Raw genomic sequence first — 18,852 nt, 5'->3', positions numbered from 1 at the left:
GGGATTAAAACTGGCCTAACGTTCAAGAGGTGTTGCCTGTCCTGGATCCGGATTCTCCATCAGGGTTACTTTGTAAGCCATTAAATGAGATGGGGGTGCCCTGGTTTCGCAGTTATCCTCACTCTTGGATATGGAGTGCAAGCCAGTTTGCCAGGGCACGTGAGAGGTATTTGTGAGCAGTGGGCGGGACCTAGAGGGAACTTGGAGTTCATTTCCTTGGATGGACGTTGAGCTAAGGGCTGAAATTTTCCCAAAAAGCCACCTTCTGTCTCCCTGCCCCCCGATTCAGACAGCGAGCCTGTGCGTTTGGCTTTGCCGCGGGAGTGAATTCAGCTGGGTGCCTGCGGTCCCAGGCTGTTCACCAGGTGACAAAGCGGGGGCGCAGGAGGCCCGGCTGAGTGGGCGGGGAGCGCGGGCTCCCGGAACGCCTCCGCCGGTCCTCCCCGCCGCCAGGGGGCGTTCGGGCCGCTGCTCCCACCCTCCCGCCCAATCTCTGCAGGGCTCCGGGCCCGCGGGGGCCGGCGGGAGCGCGATGGCGGCCGCCAGGAGGTTCATGGCGCTGGCTGCCGGCGTCTCTCCGCGCCTGCGACCGCCGGGTTCCCGCGCTGCCGGGAGACAGGGACGTTCACGCGGCCTGTCGTCAGGCTGCGCCCGCCCCGATCACACGAAAGAGGCCTCTGAGGCCGAGGCGGCCCCCAGCGGGCCCGGGGAAGGTGACGGAAGCATGGTGAACGGTGAGGGCGGGGGCGGTCGGGCTGCGACGCCCTTGGCTCTCGGGGCTGGCAAAGCTTGGGGCGCGGGCCGGGGTCGGGCCTGGCAGGCCGGGGCTCCTCTCCGCTAGGGGCCAAGACCGCCGGCTGCTGGCGGGCTGCAGCGCTGCTGTTGTAAAACTCAGTGTGGCACAGGCCCAAGTGGACCCCCGGCGCGGAGGTTCAGGCATTGGAGCGCCAGCACCTGGCAGGAATAGGTGAGAGGCGCGGGACCTCGAGGGCGTGGGGGAAAAAGGAGAACGTCCATCTCTCACCCGAAAGGGTGGTCAAGGGTAGAGCACCGAGGGTAAGCACACGCTCACCAGTGTGGAAAAGCCCAAAATACCCTTGGTACTTGAGGACCCAAGATAGAGACAGAACGTATCCCATCGCTGTGTCTCTTGAATAGCCCAGGAATGAGCCTGGTGAGAGCATCCCTGACTATCAGCGATGGATAGAGCCAGCCTCCTCCCGCCCTGTAGAGCCGGAGGGGGCACCAGTGCACATCTGTTATTGTGCCTGGGGGTCTAGTGGGCCTCTTAACTTTGGGCCTGTCTAGGAACAAACCCCTTTGAGTCTGCTTAAATAGCAGTCTTGACTGCTTGAATTTCAGTCGCTTTGTAAGTTCTTTAGAGGGATGCAGGGTCAGGCAGAATCCTCCCTCATGGCCAGTTGTCACAGTCATCTGCTCCAAGGAAACTGTCTCCGCTCAGGAATAGGATTATGTCAGAACTACTGGAGGAGCTTTGTCAACATACACTGGCTTCCCCAACATCACCACCATTCCTAAGCGCCTGATGAGGATCAGGGTGGCCAGTTGCTCTGAAAACTGCCCCTAGGTGATTTATGACTGATGCATGCAGGTGCACATGAACTAAATGTCTTTTTGAAGCTGGTTTAAAGCTGAATATAACACTAGAGACTGGGTGAAGAATGGGAAGGCTTCCTGTCTCCTCTGCCAGTCTCTGACCCTGCATCTCTGGAAGGGCCACTGTGGTGCTTTGGGGTCCTTACTTCTATTAAAAAAAAATTTTTTTTTAAATTTTTATTTATTTTCAAGAGAGAGACAGAGTGTGAGCAGGGGAAGGTCAGAGAGAGAGAGGGAGACACAGAATCCGAAACAGGCTCCAGGCTCTGAGCTATCAGCACAGAGCCTGATGTGGAGCTCGAACCCTTGAACTGTGAGATCATGACTTGAGCTGAAGTTGGAGGCTTAACTGACTGAGCCACCCAGGCGCCCCCCCTTCTGTCTTTAGCCACTCCCAGCTGAGCCTGGTGTCTGGCACAAGCTGCCTCTAGTTGGACATCTCACCCATTTGTACTCTGGGATTGATCCAAAGTACAAGCGAAAAAAACAAAAGTGAGGTACTTTTCATGATGCCTGCTGCATTCCGCCTCCACTTGACTCCAGTAAACTTGGGGGAGGAATAGCTTAGGCGGAAGTCTTGACTGTGGAGACCTCTGATCAATGTCCCTACACATAATCTGGCTCTACGAGGCCTTTTGCAGGATGCCGAGGTACAGTTGAGGGCTGGGGCCTGGTGTTCAGACGTTGGGACCAACCCTCCCTTTTGTGTGTCTTTTGTTTTAGGAGGGGCATCGCATTGTCTTATCTCCAGTTTGTGTGTGTGGTGGATTTTTTTGTTGTTGTTGTTCAGTACCTTCTCTGGACAAAAGGGTGGTGTGTTGCCACCTAGATTTCTGTAGCTGATATATTAAATCAGGAGCTTGTGGGGAAAAGGATGCTGGCTGGTTCTCCATGGTATGTGGCTCACTGGTCCTTCAGGAAATGGTTGTGCGAGTGGGTCTGGTCCCCTATAAACCATGAAGCCATTCCTCCTCCTCCTAGATGCTCCTGGGAGGTTTGGGGTCATGAGCCAACATCTTCAGTATCCATCGCAGGGTTGTCCTGATACACACCCCATGGAGTTTTTAAAAGAAAAAACAACTATAATGCTTTTGTTATTTTCTTAGCTTCTAGGGACCTATTAAAAGAGTTTCCACAACCCAAAAACCTTCTCAACAGTGTCATTGGAAGAGCCCTCGGCATCTCACATGCAAAAGACAAACTGGTCTACGTGCACACGAATGGACCGAAGAAAAAGGTAACTCACTGGTGGTTGGGAGACATGTTGGTCTGACTCTCAGGGAAGAGGCTGGCTGCACTCTTCTCCCTCAGGTTTCTTTGTCAAGGAGGCCATAGAGCGGGTTTTGTGAATCGTACACGGTCAGCAGAGAATCTCAAAGCAAAGCTAGGTTTGAAAAAGAGCCTGGTTTAGGGAAAGGTAACTCAAGGCAGGTGAGGTGAGGAGTTCTGTTCTCATCTTGTGCGTGACAGGCCTCCGTACCGATCCCTGGTTTTGGTCCCCTGTTGACTATCTGGGACTACAGAGGGTTAGAGTTGATAAAAATTCCTGTTCCTAGAGTCTTGTAGGTCCTGGGACCCACAGAAGCATGCAGGCAAACCATTCTGAATGAAGATTTTTAACAATAAAGATGGGTCCCACCTTGCTCTCTGGCTAGAACATGGCACTTTGAAGAAGCCAAACAACTTGAGGTGGGATGAACGGCTTGAGGACGGGAAGGTTAGAGCCTCACGGGGGTTAGCCGCGGGCGTGGGGTGCTGCCTGCACTCGGCTCTGCTGCCCGCAGGCTCACAGCTGTGCCATTCGTGCTCCATGTGATTTGCAGCCGCTCTGCCGTCTGGAAGGGCGACCATCCTCATTCTCTCTTCTCTTTCCCAGAAAGTCACCCTCCACATAAAGTGGCCTAAGAGCGTGGAGGTAGAAGGCTATGGCAGCAAGAAGATCGACGCTGAGCGACAGGCTGCGGCCGCGGCCTGCCAGCTGTTCAAGGTGACCCTTCCCTAACAAAAGCCAGGCAGACCTCCACCCTGGGAAATTCCTTGCCCCGGCTCTGATGGTCTTTCTGGTGCCAAGTGCATGTAGGTGGAAGCTGACAGATGCTTCCTTGCTGCGCAGCCAACAAGGGAACACTTGCCGGTTTGCTTTGGTGTTTCGCCTCCGTGGTTACCTACTTTCTGTGCTTTCAGAAAACAGAGGAGAAGTTCTCTTTATGAAAAAGACTCCCTTTGTGCAGCACCAGAGCTGTAGTTCCCGTTATTTGGTGTGTTTTCGCTGCACCCACACGGTCCTTTCTTACTTGTAATGGAAGCATGGTCATTGCTACTCTCACTTCCTGGTGGTCAGGCATGAGCTGCTTTCAGGTTTTTGGTTACCTGGTATTTAACAAGACTTTTAGCGCTGCCTGTGAGCCATTCTGTCCATCCCTGAATGGCTCCTTTTGTGGCTGCACCAACCTCGACTCTTCCTCAGGCTCCTCGGTCTTCGTTTCTGCTCCAGTGAGGACAAAGCTATAGGACACGTATTCCTTCAGATTTCCTGAAACCCTGAAACCCCTTTCAGATTCCTCCTGAAACCCCAGGCCTTCGCCATCCCTGACTGCTTCCTGCATCTGTGAAGGAAAGTCCTTCCTAGCCTAGGCCCCCGCACCACCCTTCTCTTTTCTCTGTCCCCCTTCTGTGTCTTCTCCATCCTCTCTCCTGTCCTTTCACTTAACTTTTGGATCCTTCCTCTTGAGTCTTTTCCATGGGCTTCACGCACACTTCAGTGTCCTGATCCCTCCCCTTGGCTCTGCTCCCATTGTTTCCAGAAAGCAGACAGCTTTCTGTGTCCATGGCTTGCATTTTCCCCACTGCAGCGTCGTGGCCCTTGTCCTGCTTGCTGGTTGCCTTTTCCCCACAGTGCCTGACAAACAGCAGTGGTCACCAGGCGATTGGTGAGCCACTGGAGCAACACTGCCAGGCCAGCCTTTCTCGGTCCTCGCCTTGCTCTAGTGTTCTGGGCATGAGTTCCTCAGCTCCTAGGTTACTCCCCGCTCTGTGAACATCTCTTCTTTCTCTGCCCCTTCTTCCCAGGGGAAAAGCTCGTCTCTTACTGGTTCAGCCAGACTCATTGCCCAGTTTCTCAGACATCTCCATTTCTCTGAGCAGCTCCACCTCCAGGAATCTCTCCTGCGGGGAGGGGGTTTTGACCGCCATGGACATTTGGGAATGTCTGGAGACATTTTTGGTGGCCACAACCAGAGGAGTGCTACTGGCATGAGGCCGGGGATGCACAGCATGGCCCCCACAACAGAATTACCCAGCCCCAGATGTCATTACTGCCGACGGTGAGAAATTCTCTGGATGTAAGCCTTTGTGCAGCAAGTCACAGCCTATGTGCAGCAAGTCACAACCTTTGTGCAGCAAGTTCCCGACCTGTGCTCAGCTCATAGCCTCTTTTTTGCATATATGTTTGTTGAATTGTGCTAAAGTTACACAAAGTATAAAATGTACTGTCTGTTATTTAGTGAACACTCCAATAGTATTAAACCTCATGCCACCAATCTCCAGAGCTTTGTCACCTTGTAAAACTGAAACTCCATACCCATTACACAACAAATCCCCACTTCCCGCCCCCTCAGCCCCTGGCAGCCACCATTCTACTGCCTGTTTCTGTGAATTTCACTGTCTTAGCGACTTCATATCCTCACACCAGTGGAATCATACAATATTTGTCTCTTTGTGCCTGGCTTATTAGCATAGTGTGCTCAAGGCCCATCCATGCAGCCTGTGTCAGAATTCTCCTGTTTAAGGCTGTTTAATTCTCCATCGGATGGATATACCACACTTTGTTTATTCATTCCTCCATCGAAGGGCCACTTCGGTTGTTTTCGCCTTTTGACTGTTGTGGATAGTGCTGCTGTGAACATGAGCGTACAAATAATCTCTTCGGGACACTGCTTTCAGTTCCCAGGAACAGAATTGCTGGATCATGTGGTAGTGTGGTATGTATGTAGTATGTAGTAGAGTATGGCATGTAGTATGGTAGTATAGGTAGCGGAATTGCCATACTGCTTTCCACAGCAACCATAACGTCACATTCCCACTAGCAGTGCACGAGGGCTCCAGTCTGTCCTCATCTGTACCAACACCGCTGTTTTCCCAACGGTGCAAGGTGGTATCTCACGGTGTTGGTTTGTATTTCCCTATTGAATACTGATGTTAAGGACCTTTTCTCTCTTTCTCTCTCTCTTTTTTTTAAGGTAAATTCTTAAATTTGTGTTAACCACACACTGTGTTTTCCCAGTGTGTAAAATGTCATACAGGTTAGCTCAGAAGGACAGAATGCAGCAGAAGGCAGCGTTTCCTTTTCACATCTCCAGTCGTCGTCTCTGACTGTCAGAAGAGTGGTCTGTCGGCTCCTCACAGACGCCATAAGCATATTCTCTCGCCATGGCCTTCGTACGTCTTCCCCTGGGGGGAATGCACAGCCACAGATTACAGGCAGCTGCACTGAGGCTGAGTGGAGCCTCCTCCTGAGATGTGTGGGGGGAGGAGAAGGGACTGCTTGACTACTTTCATACACTTTTTTTGACCCAATGAAGTTAAAAATGTTGCAGGTGCCCTAAAGAGCCACATGAGACCACGCTGATGATGAGTTTGTGGAAGACTAGGTTCCACAGTCAAAAAATAGTAATTGCTTCTTTGGGGGAGTTTTTCTCCCAAATGTACCTCGATCAGGAGGGAGCAGATTTTGAGGATGTGTGCCTGAAGGTATTGTTTTACGCCGTGCTGCAGAGAGCTGTAGTTTTTGAGAATGCATTTGCATCTTTCCTTGTGCTGTTGCTCATTCGTATACCTTTTTTTGCAGAAATGTCTGGTGAAGTTCTTCGCCTATTGTTTAGTTGGATTGTTTTTGTTGTTATGAGTCCTTTATGTACTCGGGAGTTCACAGCCTTTTCATTCCCCAGTATCTATGCTCACAGTTCCTCGGCTCTTTCCTTTCCCCTGAACCTGATCATCGAGCATCACTCTTGTGCTTGGTGCCAGCCAAGAGACTGAGTGTGCTCTCGTCGAGTGTGCTCTCGTCAAGTATGCAAGAAGCTTGTCCAGACTCTGACAGGCATTCTATTAACTATGTTCATCTAGCTTCTCACTTTGTGGTTCCTTGGACCCTGGTCATCTGCATTTCTGTTCTGCCTCGTGGATTCTGTTTCTTGGGGGCAGGGACCAGGTTTCATCTCTCCCGATGGTGCTCATGGTAGCCAGCATGTTGCTTCACGTGTGCTAGAGAGTCAGCACTTTTTATTTGGGACTCTCTAGAAAAGAATGAATATTCAAAATAATGGATTTTGTGTGAATGGCTTTAAAAGCATTCTGGGTTATTTCTAGAATACATTCTCAGCATAGGATTCTTATGTCAGAGATAGATCTGTTTTGTGTGGTGTTGGCTCCATTTTTCCTAACTGCTGTATTCACTGGAGCCTTCTAGATCACTTTGTGAATGCATCTGCTTCCCCATTCCCTGTGGGGTTTTTTTTCTTCATTTTTTTGAGTGATAGGTGTTAGAGCTTACTTTGTCATTTTCATATGTCAGAGCTAGATTTTTTTGTTTGTTTATTTTAAGGAGGAGGGGTGCAGAGAGAGGGAGGGACAGAATCCTAAGCAGGCTCCGCACTGATAGCATGGAGTTTGACTCAGGGCTTGAACTCACGAACCGTGAGATCATGACCTGAGCCGAAATCGAGTCAGATGCTTAATCCACTGAGCCACCCAGGTGCCCTCATGGACATGTTAAGGGCCCTCTTGATGTCTGGTTCTGGACTCGGCGCTGAAGCAGGCAGACAGGTGCAAAGGCTTGGCTCCTGCATAGGGGACTTTTGGTGTAAGGGGGCAGGTCCAGCAGGTCCTGCTCAGACTGAGGTGTGAGAATGGACCCTCACAACATGCCTTTCCCTCCCACCCCAGGGCTGGGGCCTGCTGGGTCCCCGAAATGAGCTGTTTGATGCAGCCAAATACCGTGTGCTAGCTGATCGCTTTGGCTCTCCGGCTGACAGCTGGTGGCGCCCAGAACCCACCATGCCACCTACTTCCTGGCGGCAGCTGAATCCTGAGAGCATTCGGCCAGGGGGACCTGGGGGCCTGTCCCGCTCCTTGGGCCGGGAGGAAGAGGAGGATGAGGAGGAAGAGCTAGAAGAGGGGACCATTGATGTCACCGACTTCCTGTCCATGGCCCAGCAGGACTCCCACACCCCACTCAGGGACTCGAGGTAGAGCTGGATGGGGGGGATGCTGGGCAGCTGGCTGGACCTTGACGTGGGGATGGTAGATGTTCCCTGGGAGCCTCCTCCGAGATGGGAGGGCCCCCGCTACACCTCAGCCTGCGAGTCCCGTTGTTCATCAGTATGTCTGCCGTTCGTGGGGAGCCCCGTCTTGTACAGTGTGGCTGGGCTTGTGCAAAACAGCAGCATGGACCCTCCGTCCAGCTCCACTTGGGTCCCTCTGAAGCCCAGCCACTACTCTGCCTGTCCCTGGGCCCCTGCCCCCTGCCCTCATGTATCTGTTTGGGGAAACTGAGGGAGCATCAGTCCTGCTGTGTGTTTGAGAGGATCACAGGCTGAGCGAAGACACCCGGCCTGTCGTCTTTTCCATGCCTCCTCGCTGCCTGCTGCGCCACCGCGGTGTCCTAGTCCCCTGGGCCTCAGGGCCTCAGGGGAAATTGGCCCAGGAAGAGACAGAGCTTTTTCACCTAAACTTTTGGTCCTCCTAGGGGGGGTTCCTTTGAAATGACAGATGACGACAGTGCTATTAGGGCTCTGACCCAGTTTCCACTTCCCAAGAACCTTCTGGCCAAAGTGATTCAGATAGCAACGTCGTCCTCCACAGCTAAGGTGAGTTGGGTCTCCTGGAAGTGCGTGTGGGTGGGGAGCTGGCTTGGTTTTCCCCGGGGCCAGGTAGGAGGGAAGCTACAGGTGTGTGTGACGGTGGAGGCCACATGTACCCTCAGCCTGCACCTAGGCCCATCGGGGGTCCGGTCCTTGGCCTGTGAAGAGTGTGAAGCAGCCGGGACGGAATAGACGTCGGTGTGGGAGCTCGGATGGGCTGGTGCTGCGGGAGCCAGAGAGCCAAGCTTGGTCCAGGGTGGCTGGCAGGAGTTGGGTGTGGGTGGCGCTGTCTTGCTGAGGCATAAATTTTATCTCTGTGGCTGGTCTCAGGGCTTCAGTAAGCACAGCTTCTCTCCAGGGGTAAGGCCTTCACGCACCCCCAGGATGTGCCTGGTTCAGCTAATGCTGACGGCTCATCTCACAGCTGCCACCATCCCTGTTGTGTTCGAAGGTGCTGAGAGCACACTAGGCTAGGAGGGTGGGAGGCGGCACTGCTCAGAGGCTGCTGTCTTCTGCCGTGAAACCACAGCGTGGCCAGAGAAGCCAGCCCCGGCCTAGGGAACTGCAGCCCTAGGGGGCTTCCTTTTGCCTGTACATTAGCCCATCTCACGTGGCAGATGAGGTTAATTCCACGACTGGGTTCCTTAGCATTCTGAAGATGCATTCTCTGTCTTTCCGTAACCATCTCTCTCGCCTTCCGTGCAGAACCTCATGCAGTTCCATACTGTGGGCACCAAGACCAAGCTGTCCACCCTCACTCTGCTTTGGCCCTGTCCTATGACCTTTGTCGCCAAAGGGCGCCGCAAAGCGGAGGCTGAGAATAAGGCAGCAGCCCTGGCCTGCAAGAAACTGAAGGTGAGCCCAGGAGGGTCTGTGGTGTGAGGCATGGGAGGTATTAGAGCTCCCCTGCCCGTGGTCAGTTGGCCTAAGTCTCCAGGAAATGAAACCCACCACATCTGGCCTTTGGCCAGGCATGATGGTATCTGGTGTCCAAGCCTTGCTTGTCAGGCCTCATGACTGCTGTTTCCAGGGACTCCTCACTCTCTCAGAAGGTACTTAGCCTGCAAGTGCAGCCTTTTCGGTGTTGTTGCCCAAAGGTGGGTGAAGCCAGGAGGGGACGTGTCTGTTACTGTGAACAGCAGAAAGCGGGACGAATTGGTGCTGTGCTGAGTGGCAGACTGGGTATCTAGAGAGATCTTGGTTACCTGGGCTTTGTGGCCGAAACAGGTAATAAGACGTTTATCTGGGATGGAGATTAAAGATTCATTTAACCCCAAGGTGTGCACAGTGTGGCCTCCAGCGGGCAGTTCCCTCGGAGGGGCCTCAGAGGCCAGCTGTGTCCAGCGATGGGAGCCATTGCCGTGCCTGCTGGAGAAGTGGGGGATCTGAGGCCACATCAGTATAGCTTTAATTTGTTTTTTGTTTTTATTTTTTTTTAATGTTTATTTTTGAGAGAGACAGTGTGAATGGGGGAGGTGCAGAGAGGGAGGGTGACACAGAATCCAAAGTAGGCCTCAGGCTCTGGGCTGTCAGCACAGAACCTCATGCGGGGCTCGAACTCCCAAACTTGTGAGATCATGACCTGAGCTAAAGTCAGATGCTTACCTGACTGAGCCACCCAGGCGCCCCAGTACAGGTCTAGTTTGCAGAGGAAAAGAGCAAAGAGGCCCTGCTTTCTCTGGTCAAATACACCGTTGGTGCGTGTTTGGCTCTAAGAACCCCATTTTCGACACCGCTGATGGTGAGAGGGAACGAGAACCCAGAGAATAGGAGCCCCCGGCTGCTCAAGGGAGAGATGCAGCTGTCTGTGGTTCAGGAGACCAAACAGACTAATCGGTGGAAGTTTGCAGAGGTCTGAATTTTAACTTGATAGACACAGGCACTATGGATCAGGAGGCTCTTGGCACGAGACAACCCTGTCGCGGGAAGGAGCCGGCTCCCGGCTGGCAGCGGTGTTCCCACCTGCTGGCCGCTTGTCAAAGGCCGTAGGTGAACTCGCAGGCCTGGGAAATTGGCAGTCTCTCCCGGAGCGAGGTGGCCTTGCTGGTCCAGGGGCTAGATCCTTGTTCTTGAGACCTGCCAGTCTAGAGGAAAGGGGTCAGGCCCTGCGGGGGCAGCCTTGAAGGAGGCAGTTTCAATCTGAGCTTCAGAGTAGAATTCTGCTGTTCTAGGTGATGGAAACCTGAGGCTAGGGAGAAAGGACTGATTTTTGCCTGAGGGGTTGGGATGCCTGTTTTCTGTCTGATGGGGTGTCTTTGGACACATAGAGAAATAAGACACAGTGTTTATAGAGTTGTAGGAGTAGACATTTCTAAGAAATCCCACGTACATTTGTGTAATGGGGTCACAGATGGAATGGTACCATGTGGAGACAGGGTGGGGAAGCAGCCAGACCAGAAAGGTCTCGGGTGGGGGGTGTGGGAGGCAGGGTGTGCTTTGGAGGCAGTGAACACAGTGGGTGCTCGTGAGATCGCGATGGGGTCATTAAGGGCTTGGCCTGCCTGGCTGAGATGTCTGTGTTGGGAATTCATAGAGGCGAGATTGGGCTGTTGTGGACCCCCCAGCTGCTCAAGAACTTTCTGAGGGGTATTCTTCTCGGGCAGGTCAGGTCTTGCTTTTCTTAAACTGATTTTAACTAGTTAAATTTTGGGACGGGGTGAAGATTTACATTTTCCTGGTTCCTAATTGCTTTCTTCTGTACAACATCCACTAAAAAGCAAAATCTCTTAGAAAAGAGGTTGCTCTGCACAATTCCTCAGGCTCCTGAGCCTGTCTGGGCCTGTTCTGGGGAGGCGGGGGCATAGGTCAAGCTGTAGTGTCCCCCCCTTGCAGAGCCTGGGCCTGGTGGACCGCAACAATGAGCCGCTCACCCACGCCATGTATAACCTGGCCTCCTTGCGTGAGCTGGGTGAGACCCAGCGCCGGCCGTGTACCATCCAGGTGCCTGAGCCCATCCTCCGCAAGATAGAAACCTTCCTGAACCATGTAAGAGAAACAGGAGAACCCTTCCCCACCCCATCCCCCTGCCCGCCTCTGTCTTCTTTGCACTGAAAGCCTCCACCTGCAACCGGTGGGAACTACTCCCGTTTTCCCCGTGGAGGTTGGAGTGTGGGAGCACCCTTGCCGTGAGTAGCCCAGTCTTGCCACAGTAGTCCTCGGGCAGCTGTGTACGGAGTCCCCCGGCCGGGTGGGCCAGGCCATGGCATCTGCCCTGGGTGAATCATGTGGCAAGGCTCGTGAGTGAGTGAGAGAGAAGGTATCTGTCTCAGCACGTTGCTTGCTTCTCCCATCCCGCAGTACCCTGTGGACAGTTCATGGATCTCCCCAGAACTCCGGCTGCAGAGTGATGACATCTTGCCCTTGGGCAAGGACTCGGGGCCCCTGAGTGACCCTATCACAGGCAAGCCCTACGTGCCCCTGTCAGAAGCAGAGGAGGTCCGTCTGAGCCAGAACTTGTTAGAGCTGTGGCGGCGGCGAGGGCCAGTCTGGCAGGAGGCCCCCCAGCTCCCTGTGGACCCGCACCGGGACACGATCCTCAATGCCATTGAGCAGCACCCAGTGGTGGTCATCTCTGGGGACACAGGCTGTGGAAAGACCACACGCATCCCCCAGCTGCTGCTGGAGCGCTACGTGACCGAGGGCCGCGGTGCCCGCTGCAATGTGATAATCACCCAGCCGCGCCGCATTTCTGCTGTGTCGGTGGCACAGCGGGTCAGCCACGAACTGGGCCCCTCACTGCGACGGAACGTGGGCTTCCAGGTGCGGTTGGAAAGTAAGCCCCCTGCCCGAGGCGGGGCCCTGCTCTTCTGCACTGTGGGCATCCTGCTGCGGAAGCTGCAGAGCAATCCCAGCCTCGAGGGCGTGAGCCATGTCATCGTGGACGAGGTCCACGAGCGGGACGTGAATACAGACTTCCTGCTGATTCTGCTCAAGGGCCTGCAGCGGCTCAACCCGGCCCTGCGGCTGGTGCTTATGAGCGCCACAGGTGATAATGAGCGCTTCTCCCGCTACTTTGGTGGCTGCCCTGTCATCAAGGTGCCCGGCTTCATGTACCCTGTCAAGGAGCACTACCTGGAGGACATTCTGGCCAAGCTGGGGAAGCACCAGTACCCACACCGGCACCGGCACCACGAGGTGAGGGGACATGCCTGCCCCAGCCTTCCCCGGCTTTCCCTCTGGATTCCCCTCCTCCCTGTCCCTTTGACTTGGTGGCCTAGGGTGAGTTAATGCTTTTGAGCTTCAGTTTCCTTGATAGAAAATAGAATGATGGGCAGGGGAGGGGCATGGTAAGGAGCTTCTGGGCAAGGGTGTGGTGAGGGTTGGTGGTGACCGGGTGAGTGCCTGGGCCGCACTGTCACAGTGTCCTTCCCTGGGGCTGTGACTGTGGCTTCTCCTCCCCCAATCTAGTCTGAGGATGAATGTGCACTCGACTTGGACCTTGTGACAGACCTGGTTCTGCACATCGATGCCCGAGGGGAACCAGGTGGGTGCTTTCCCCTCTGCCCCGGCCCCACCCTGACCTCCACCTGCTGGAGAGTGACAGCTCATGCCTGCAGGGCCCCTTTACAGGTGGGATCCTCTGCTTCCTGCCTGGGTGGCAGGAGATCAAAGGAGTGCAGCAACGCCTCCAGGAGGCCCTGGGCATGCACGAGAGCAAGTACCTCATCCTGCCAGGTGAGAGACAGTATGCATCCTGGCCCCCACACACCAGCCTTGCCCTGTGTCCTGGGGACTGACCCAACTGGGACGTGAGGGGCCTGGGTTTGTGACCAGCCTGCCCTAATTTTGTTGGCTTTTCCACTTATACTGGGCGTATTCTTCATCTGGGCCTCAGTTTCATTAAAAAGGGGTCAAAATCCTTGCCCTGTGCCCTCAGCACAGGGGGCAGGAGCAGTGCCCATAACCAGCGTGTTCTTGCCGCCCACCAGTGCACTCCAACATCCCCATGATGGACCAGAAGGCCATATTCCAGCAGCCACCAGTTGGGGTGCGCAAGATCGTCTTGGCCACCAATATTGCGGAGACCTCAATTACAGTCAATGACATTGTGCACGTGGTGGACAGTGGTCTGCACAAGGAGGAACGCTATGACCTTAAGACCAAGGTGGCACCCATCTCCTGGACCTAGCCAGCCCCTGGGGGAAGAACAAGTTCCGAGGTGGCCCCCCAACCCAGATCAGCCTTGGATCTGCTCTGTGTCTGGAGGAGGCCACACTCATGGGCTCTCGGTGTCCCTGTTGTGAGGGGGGCATTGAGGGGTTAAGGGAGGTTGAAGACCAGACGTGGGGGAGCACTGAGGAAGGCCCGTTGGCGTCTGTGTCACCACTCACCTACCCCCCTCCCTCAGGTGTCCTGCTTGGAGACTGTGTGGGTGTCACGAGCGAATGTGATCCAGCGCCGGGGCCGGGCGGGCCGCTGCCAGTCAGGCTTTGCCTACCACCTATTCCCACGGAGCCGGCTGGAGAAAATGGTCCCTTTCCAAGTGCCGGAGATTCTGCGCACGCCCCTCGAGAACCTGGTGCTACAAGCCAAAATCCACATGCCCGAGAAGACGGTGCGCCAGACGCGGGGCTGGGTGCAGGCTGGGCACGGGCAGGCGCGGGCAGGACCCGGGCTCACGGTGGGCTTTGGCCGGTTCTTGCCGTAGGCAGTGGAGTTCCTTTCTAAGGCCGTGGACAGTCCGAACATCAAGGCAGTGGACGAGGCTGTGATCTTGCTCCAGGAGATCGGTGAGCATGGCAGGGCCAGCCGGGCAGGGGTCGCAGCGTGACTCTCGTGGGCGATTCTGATGCCAGCTGTTGCAGGAGTGCTGGACCAGCGGGAGTACCTGACCACCCTGGGGCAGCGCCTGGCCCACATCTCCACTGACCCTCGGCTGGCCAAGGCCATAGTACTGGCTGCCATCTTCCGCTGCTTGCACCCGCTGCTCGTGGTCGTTTCCTGCCTCACCCGGGACCCCTTCAGCAGTAGCCTGCAGAACCGGGCGGAGGTGGACAAGGTCAGACCCAGCCCTGTCCCGTGGCCCTTTCTTCCTCCTCCCCTACCCGCCCCCACCTTCTGTCCCGAGGCAGCCACCGCCGGCCCTCCCCGTGACCCTAGCGCCCCCTCCCACCCCCTCCTAGGTGAAGGCGCTGTTGAGCCACGACAGTGGCAGCGACCACCTGGCCTTCGTGCGGGCCGTGGCCGGCTGGGAGGAGGTGCTGCGCTGGCAGGACCGCAGCTCCCGGGAGAACTACCTGGAGGAGAACCTGCTGTATGCACCCAGCCTGCGCTTCATCCACGGTCAGTGGGCTTCGCCCCAGCTCCAGCCCCGCCCGGCCCATCCCCCATGGCTGAGGCACTATGAGCGTGTCGTCCCCCAGCCTCGTGGCTTTGGGGGCCGCAGGCTAACCCGCCCCCAACTCCCCAGGACTCATCAAGCAGTTCTCAGAGAACATTTATGAGGCTTTCCTGGTGGGAAAGCCCTCGGACTGCACCCTGGCTTCTGCCCAGTGCAACGAGTACAGTGAGGAGGAGGAGCTGGTGAAGGGCGTGCTGATGGCCGGCCTCTACCCCAACCTCATCCAGGTGCTGCCTCGGGGCGGGCCCGGCGGGCCCCGGCCTCCTCGCCCATCCTCAGCTTCTTGCTCAGTCGCTCCATCTTTTTCTTCATCCTTGCAGGTGAGGCAGGGCAAGGTGACCCGGCAGGGCAAGTTCAAGCCTAACAGCGTCACATACAGGACCAAATCTGGCAACATCTTGCTGCACAAGTCGACCATTAACAGGTGGGAGGCAGGCAGGGCTGGGGAGGAGCAGTGGGTGTGCTCCCCAGGAGGGCAGCCTCACCCAGCCCTGTGTTCCCCAGGGAGGCCACGCGGCTTCGGAGCCGATGGCTGACATACTTCATGGCCGTCAAGTCCAACGGCAGTGTCTTCGTCCGGGACTCCTCCCAGGTGCACCCGCTGGCCGTGCTGCTGCTGACAGATGGGGACGTGCACATACGTGGTGGGTGCTGGCACCCCAACCCCCTACCCGCCACCCCCCCTTGAGGCTGTATCCACTGGGGCCTGGCCTCACCCCTGCCCTCTGCCGCCGCCTCCCTCCCCCAGATGATGGACGCCGGGCCACCATCTCCCTGAGTGACAGTGACCTTCTGCGGCTGGAGGGGGACTCCCGCACTGTGCGGCTGCTGAGGGAGCTGCGCCGGGCCCTGGGCCGCATGGTGGAGCGGAGCCTGCGCAGTGAGCTAGCCGCACTTCCGCCGGGCGTCCAGCAGGAGCACGGGCAGCTGCTCGCCCTGCTGGCAGAGCTGCTGCGTGGGCCCTGTGGCAGCTTTGACGTGCGCAAGACAGCCGATGACTGAGCCCCGTGTCTGCTGGGGCTGTGTACAGAGTGCAAATGTTTATTTAAAATAAAGTTCTATTTATCCCTTGTGAGCATTGCTCTCCGCTGGGGGCTCCTCTCTCAGGGCCCCAGCATCCTGCGCTGCCTGCTGAGGTTCCCAAGCTCCTGCTTATTGCGGCCCCAGGTCGCAGGGGAGGGAGGGGCTTAACTGGTGCAGGGCCTGCGTCGCAGGGGTCACCCAGTCCTACAGCTGCTCCTGCGCCCACGTGGCAGGCAGCCTGTTGGCGACGTCCCTGCCCTTGCAGCTTGGGACAGCAGGTGCTGTGCACGCACTCACCCAGGTCTCCTTCTCTGGGCCAGTGGTACGTGCACAACATGTGTCCTTGTGGAATCTGGTGGCCACCTTCTAGCCTGAAGCCGACTTGGGGGTGAAGTTCCACAGGCAGCTAACTAACGGCACTTGAACCTTACTTAACCCTCAAGGGATCTTGGGTCGTGTGTCAGCCCTGCCACAAGCTAGGACTTTCCCTCGGTCACATCCACAAATTCACAGATGAGAGGCTACGGTCGTCAAGACTGCACGGTGCACATAAGTCTGATGCAAGGTGACGGGCTAGTGGAGGCCAACCAGGCCATACACAAGATACAGGGCCTGCGTGGTGGGACATCACGAGCTTTATTTACTCTTGAAATCGGTACAACAGAATCACAGATTGACACGGGCAGTGGCTGAGCCATAGGCAAACCGGAAGTACAGAAACGTCGCACCCCCAAATGGCTGCAGGTAGTACACAGCGCACAGCGGCCTCTGGTCCCCAGCTCTCAGGGCAGCCTTCTCAGTTTCTCTGGCTTGGGGGACACTTCAGGGGAGCTGGGATGAGCCCCACCCGTCAGAAAATCGACCATTCCGGCCCACCTAGAGCGTGCTCTCCTAGGGTCACCTCTCCCACCCCTACCCTCGGACCCAGAGCCAGTTGTCAGCCTCAGCATCCGTGTGGGCCTGCAGCTAACACGAGGAGGAGGGCACAGGTCCCTTCAGACCCTGTGCTGTCTACGGCTTCATCTGCCACTTCCTCCTGCTGACAAAGCATGGGTGCCCTGATGTCCTTGGCACAGAGTTCTTCAGTCTTTGGCTTGGGGAACACGTTCTCCACAGCCCCCCCCCCCCCCCCCCCGTATGTGCTTGGGGAGCTGGGGATGTGGCATCAAATCTCCCCAAGGAAAATGCTACCTCAGAAGTGGGAGAACCTGCTGGCCCTGAGGCCCTCCCTCTACGTGGAGATCAAATCTGAACCTAAGTCAAGAGCCCCTACCTTCTCAGCTCCAAGGGTCACCGGGAGCAGCGGCAGGAGGACGAGGGGCCGAGTCTGTGGCCACCTCCTCGGGGGCAAGTCTGCACTGCAGAAAATGCTCTTCCGGAGGAGAAGCCCTGGGAGACTCCCGGCCATTTCACTACAAACTGTTACATTTTAATCCTTTATTAGAAACCATGCAAACTTTAATACAAAAAAAAATACAAGTGCAATAAGAATCTTCGTGTCAATACAATTCCCGGGATTTCTCATCATTGCAGCCATCCCAAGACCGGCCCTGGCTGGGACACCCCTCCACAGGCTGGCCTCACCTCTCCCCACTCTCCGGCCAGGCTGTAAGGTAAGGGAGGTGGCCTGTCTCATGCTTTTATTTTTAAATTTCCATACCTGATTCCCTGTCATCCACATGAGTTCTGGACATCTGGGGCTCCCCAGTAACTGAGGGCTCTAGCGTCACAGGCCTGCAAGCCTGGAGGATTTTGACCTCCACAGCCCTTCCCTGTTTCTCCAGCCCTGACCTTGTATCTCCCACTAGATCCCAGGGAATGAGACAGAGATGCCAAAACCAGCCTCTTGGTTAGAAAAGAAAAGCAGCATACACACAAAATACCAGAACAACCAGTCCACGCTCCGACCAGCCCCTAGTGCGCCCTGTGCTCACCAGGCACAGCCCCTGCATCTCCCCCGCCCGGCCCACACTTCTCTGGGGCCCCAAGCTGCCCAGGCCATGGCAGCCCCCGATGCCTGACCTCCCGGCTGGAGGCTTAAGGATCTCTCCCCTCCCTATTTCCTTTAACACCTACTGAGAACTTTCATTTAAACATGGCTTCAACCTGCAAAACTCCTCTACCAGTTTTTAGGTTATTTAAAAAAAAAAGGATAAAACAAGAAAGGGAAGTGTGGCAGCAGCTAGGCAGCTAGGCAAGTACGGGAAGCAGCGGGCACAGGCAGAACCAACCCCTAACTAGCCTGGGGCAGGGCAGCAAGAGGCACCTGGCCCAACCTGCGTGTTGAGCACTACTGTGGGGTCAAGGGGAGAGGCGGCGGCTTAGCGGGCTCCAGGGGACGCAGACAGCACCCTGCCACCACGTGGCCATCCGCTTTCACTCTTCCCTCCAGGTGGAGCCGGCAAGGAGGGCAGGTATGTCAGTTTCTCTTGGGTTTGGTCCGGAAAACCCAAAGACGAGGTTGGAGTCTGGATCCCCCTCCTAGATCCCACGAGATCCCAAGTTGGCCTCCCCACCCCATTCACCTCCCAACCTCATCTGCAGAGCAGTGCACAATGATGGGACAGGAAAGCAGCAAGGAGCTGGGCCCAGGGCAGGGACTGGAGGAAGTGGGGGGGGGGGAGGGGAGGGGCGCCTGCTGCTGCCCTGGGCAAGCAAGGCATGGGGAAGGGGCGGGGGCCTGGAGGACTGCCCAGCACCCAAGCGGTGTGGGGTCTATAGAGCAGCCCGGGTGAGGGAGCCAAGGGCCCGGGTGCCTGAGCTGGGGCCGCCAGGGAAGTGGGGGGGACGGGAAACAATGTCAGCCCCGTGGTCGGTGCGAGCCCTGGCGTTTGCCCGGAACGTCAGCCTGTAGGTCTCAATCTGCAGTGACACGGGAGGAGGGAAGGGGAGGGGGAAACAAGGGACACAAGAGGGGGAACACAGGGGACGGAAGACGAGACCAGAATGTCATCATTAGATGCCTGGAAAATAAAAGGTTGCTTGGTTAAAATTTCGGCCACACTCCAGTCA

The 18,852-nt window shown here is 56.0% G+C and overlaps 2 protein-coding genes across 13 annotated transcripts in view; one reads left to right on the top strand and one right to left on the bottom strand.

Moving 5' to 3' along the window:
• Nucleotides 1-15,892, top strand: part of DHX30 (DExH-box helicase 30) — a 29,908-nt gene extending 14,016 nt beyond the window's left edge. For 4 of the 6 annotated variants that reach the window (XM_039228148.1, XM_039228149.1, XM_039228145.1 and 1 more), the window contains 18 exons: nt 2,724-2,854; nt 3,494-3,604; nt 7,561-7,862; nt 8,363-8,483; nt 9,183-9,332; nt 11,310-11,462; nt 11,775-12,611; nt 12,885-12,960; nt 13,047-13,151; nt 13,406-13,581; nt 13,825-14,031; nt 14,125-14,206; nt 14,282-14,475; nt 14,600-14,759; nt 14,887-15,044; nt 15,138-15,241; nt 15,322-15,461; nt 15,566-15,892. In XM_039228148.1, the coding sequence (XP_039084079.1) occupies nt 2,724-2,854; nt 3,494-3,604; nt 7,561-7,862; nt 8,363-8,483; nt 9,183-9,332; nt 11,310-11,462; nt 11,775-12,611; nt 12,885-12,960; nt 13,047-13,151; nt 13,406-13,581; nt 13,825-14,031; nt 14,125-14,206; nt 14,282-14,475; nt 14,600-14,759; nt 14,887-15,044; nt 15,138-15,241; nt 15,322-15,461; nt 15,566-15,819 (3,461 nt within the window). In that variant the 3' untranslated portion in view covers nt 15,820-15,892. Of the gene's footprint in view, nt 1-528; nt 735-2,723; nt 2,855-3,493; nt 3,605-7,560; nt 7,863-8,362; nt 8,484-9,182; nt 9,333-11,309; nt 11,463-11,774; nt 12,612-12,884; nt 12,961-13,046; nt 13,152-13,405; nt 13,582-13,824; nt 14,032-14,124; nt 14,207-14,281; nt 14,476-14,599; nt 14,760-14,886; nt 15,045-15,137; nt 15,242-15,321; nt 15,462-15,565 lie in introns of those variants that run through there. The other 2 variants (XM_039228147.1, XM_039228146.1) reach the window with 2 other exon arrangements.
• Nucleotides 15,893-16,457: 565 nt separating this feature from the next.
• MAP4 (microtubule associated protein 4) overlaps nt 16,458-18,852 on the bottom strand; it is a 194,235-nt gene continuing 191,840 nt past the window's right edge. For all 7 annotated transcript variants that reach the window (XM_039228076.1, XM_039228075.1, XM_039228074.1 and 4 more), the window contains one exon: nt 16,458-18,803. In XM_039228076.1, the coding sequence (XP_039084007.1) occupies nt 18,796-18,803 (8 nt within the window). In that variant the 3' untranslated portion in view covers nt 16,458-18,795. The remainder of the gene's footprint in view (nt 18,804-18,852) is intronic.

The sequence above is a fragment of the Hyaena hyaena genome, unplaced genomic scaffold, assembly GCF_003009895.1.
Source record: "Hyaena hyaena isolate Hyena2069 unplaced genomic scaffold, ASM300989v1 scaffold_30, whole genome shotgun sequence".
Classification (NCBI taxonomy): Eukaryota; Metazoa; Chordata; class Mammalia; order Carnivora; family Hyaenidae; genus Hyaena; species Hyaena hyaena.
Note: the sequence above shows the minus strand (reverse complement) of the source record. Positions and strands in the feature narration are given on the sequence as shown.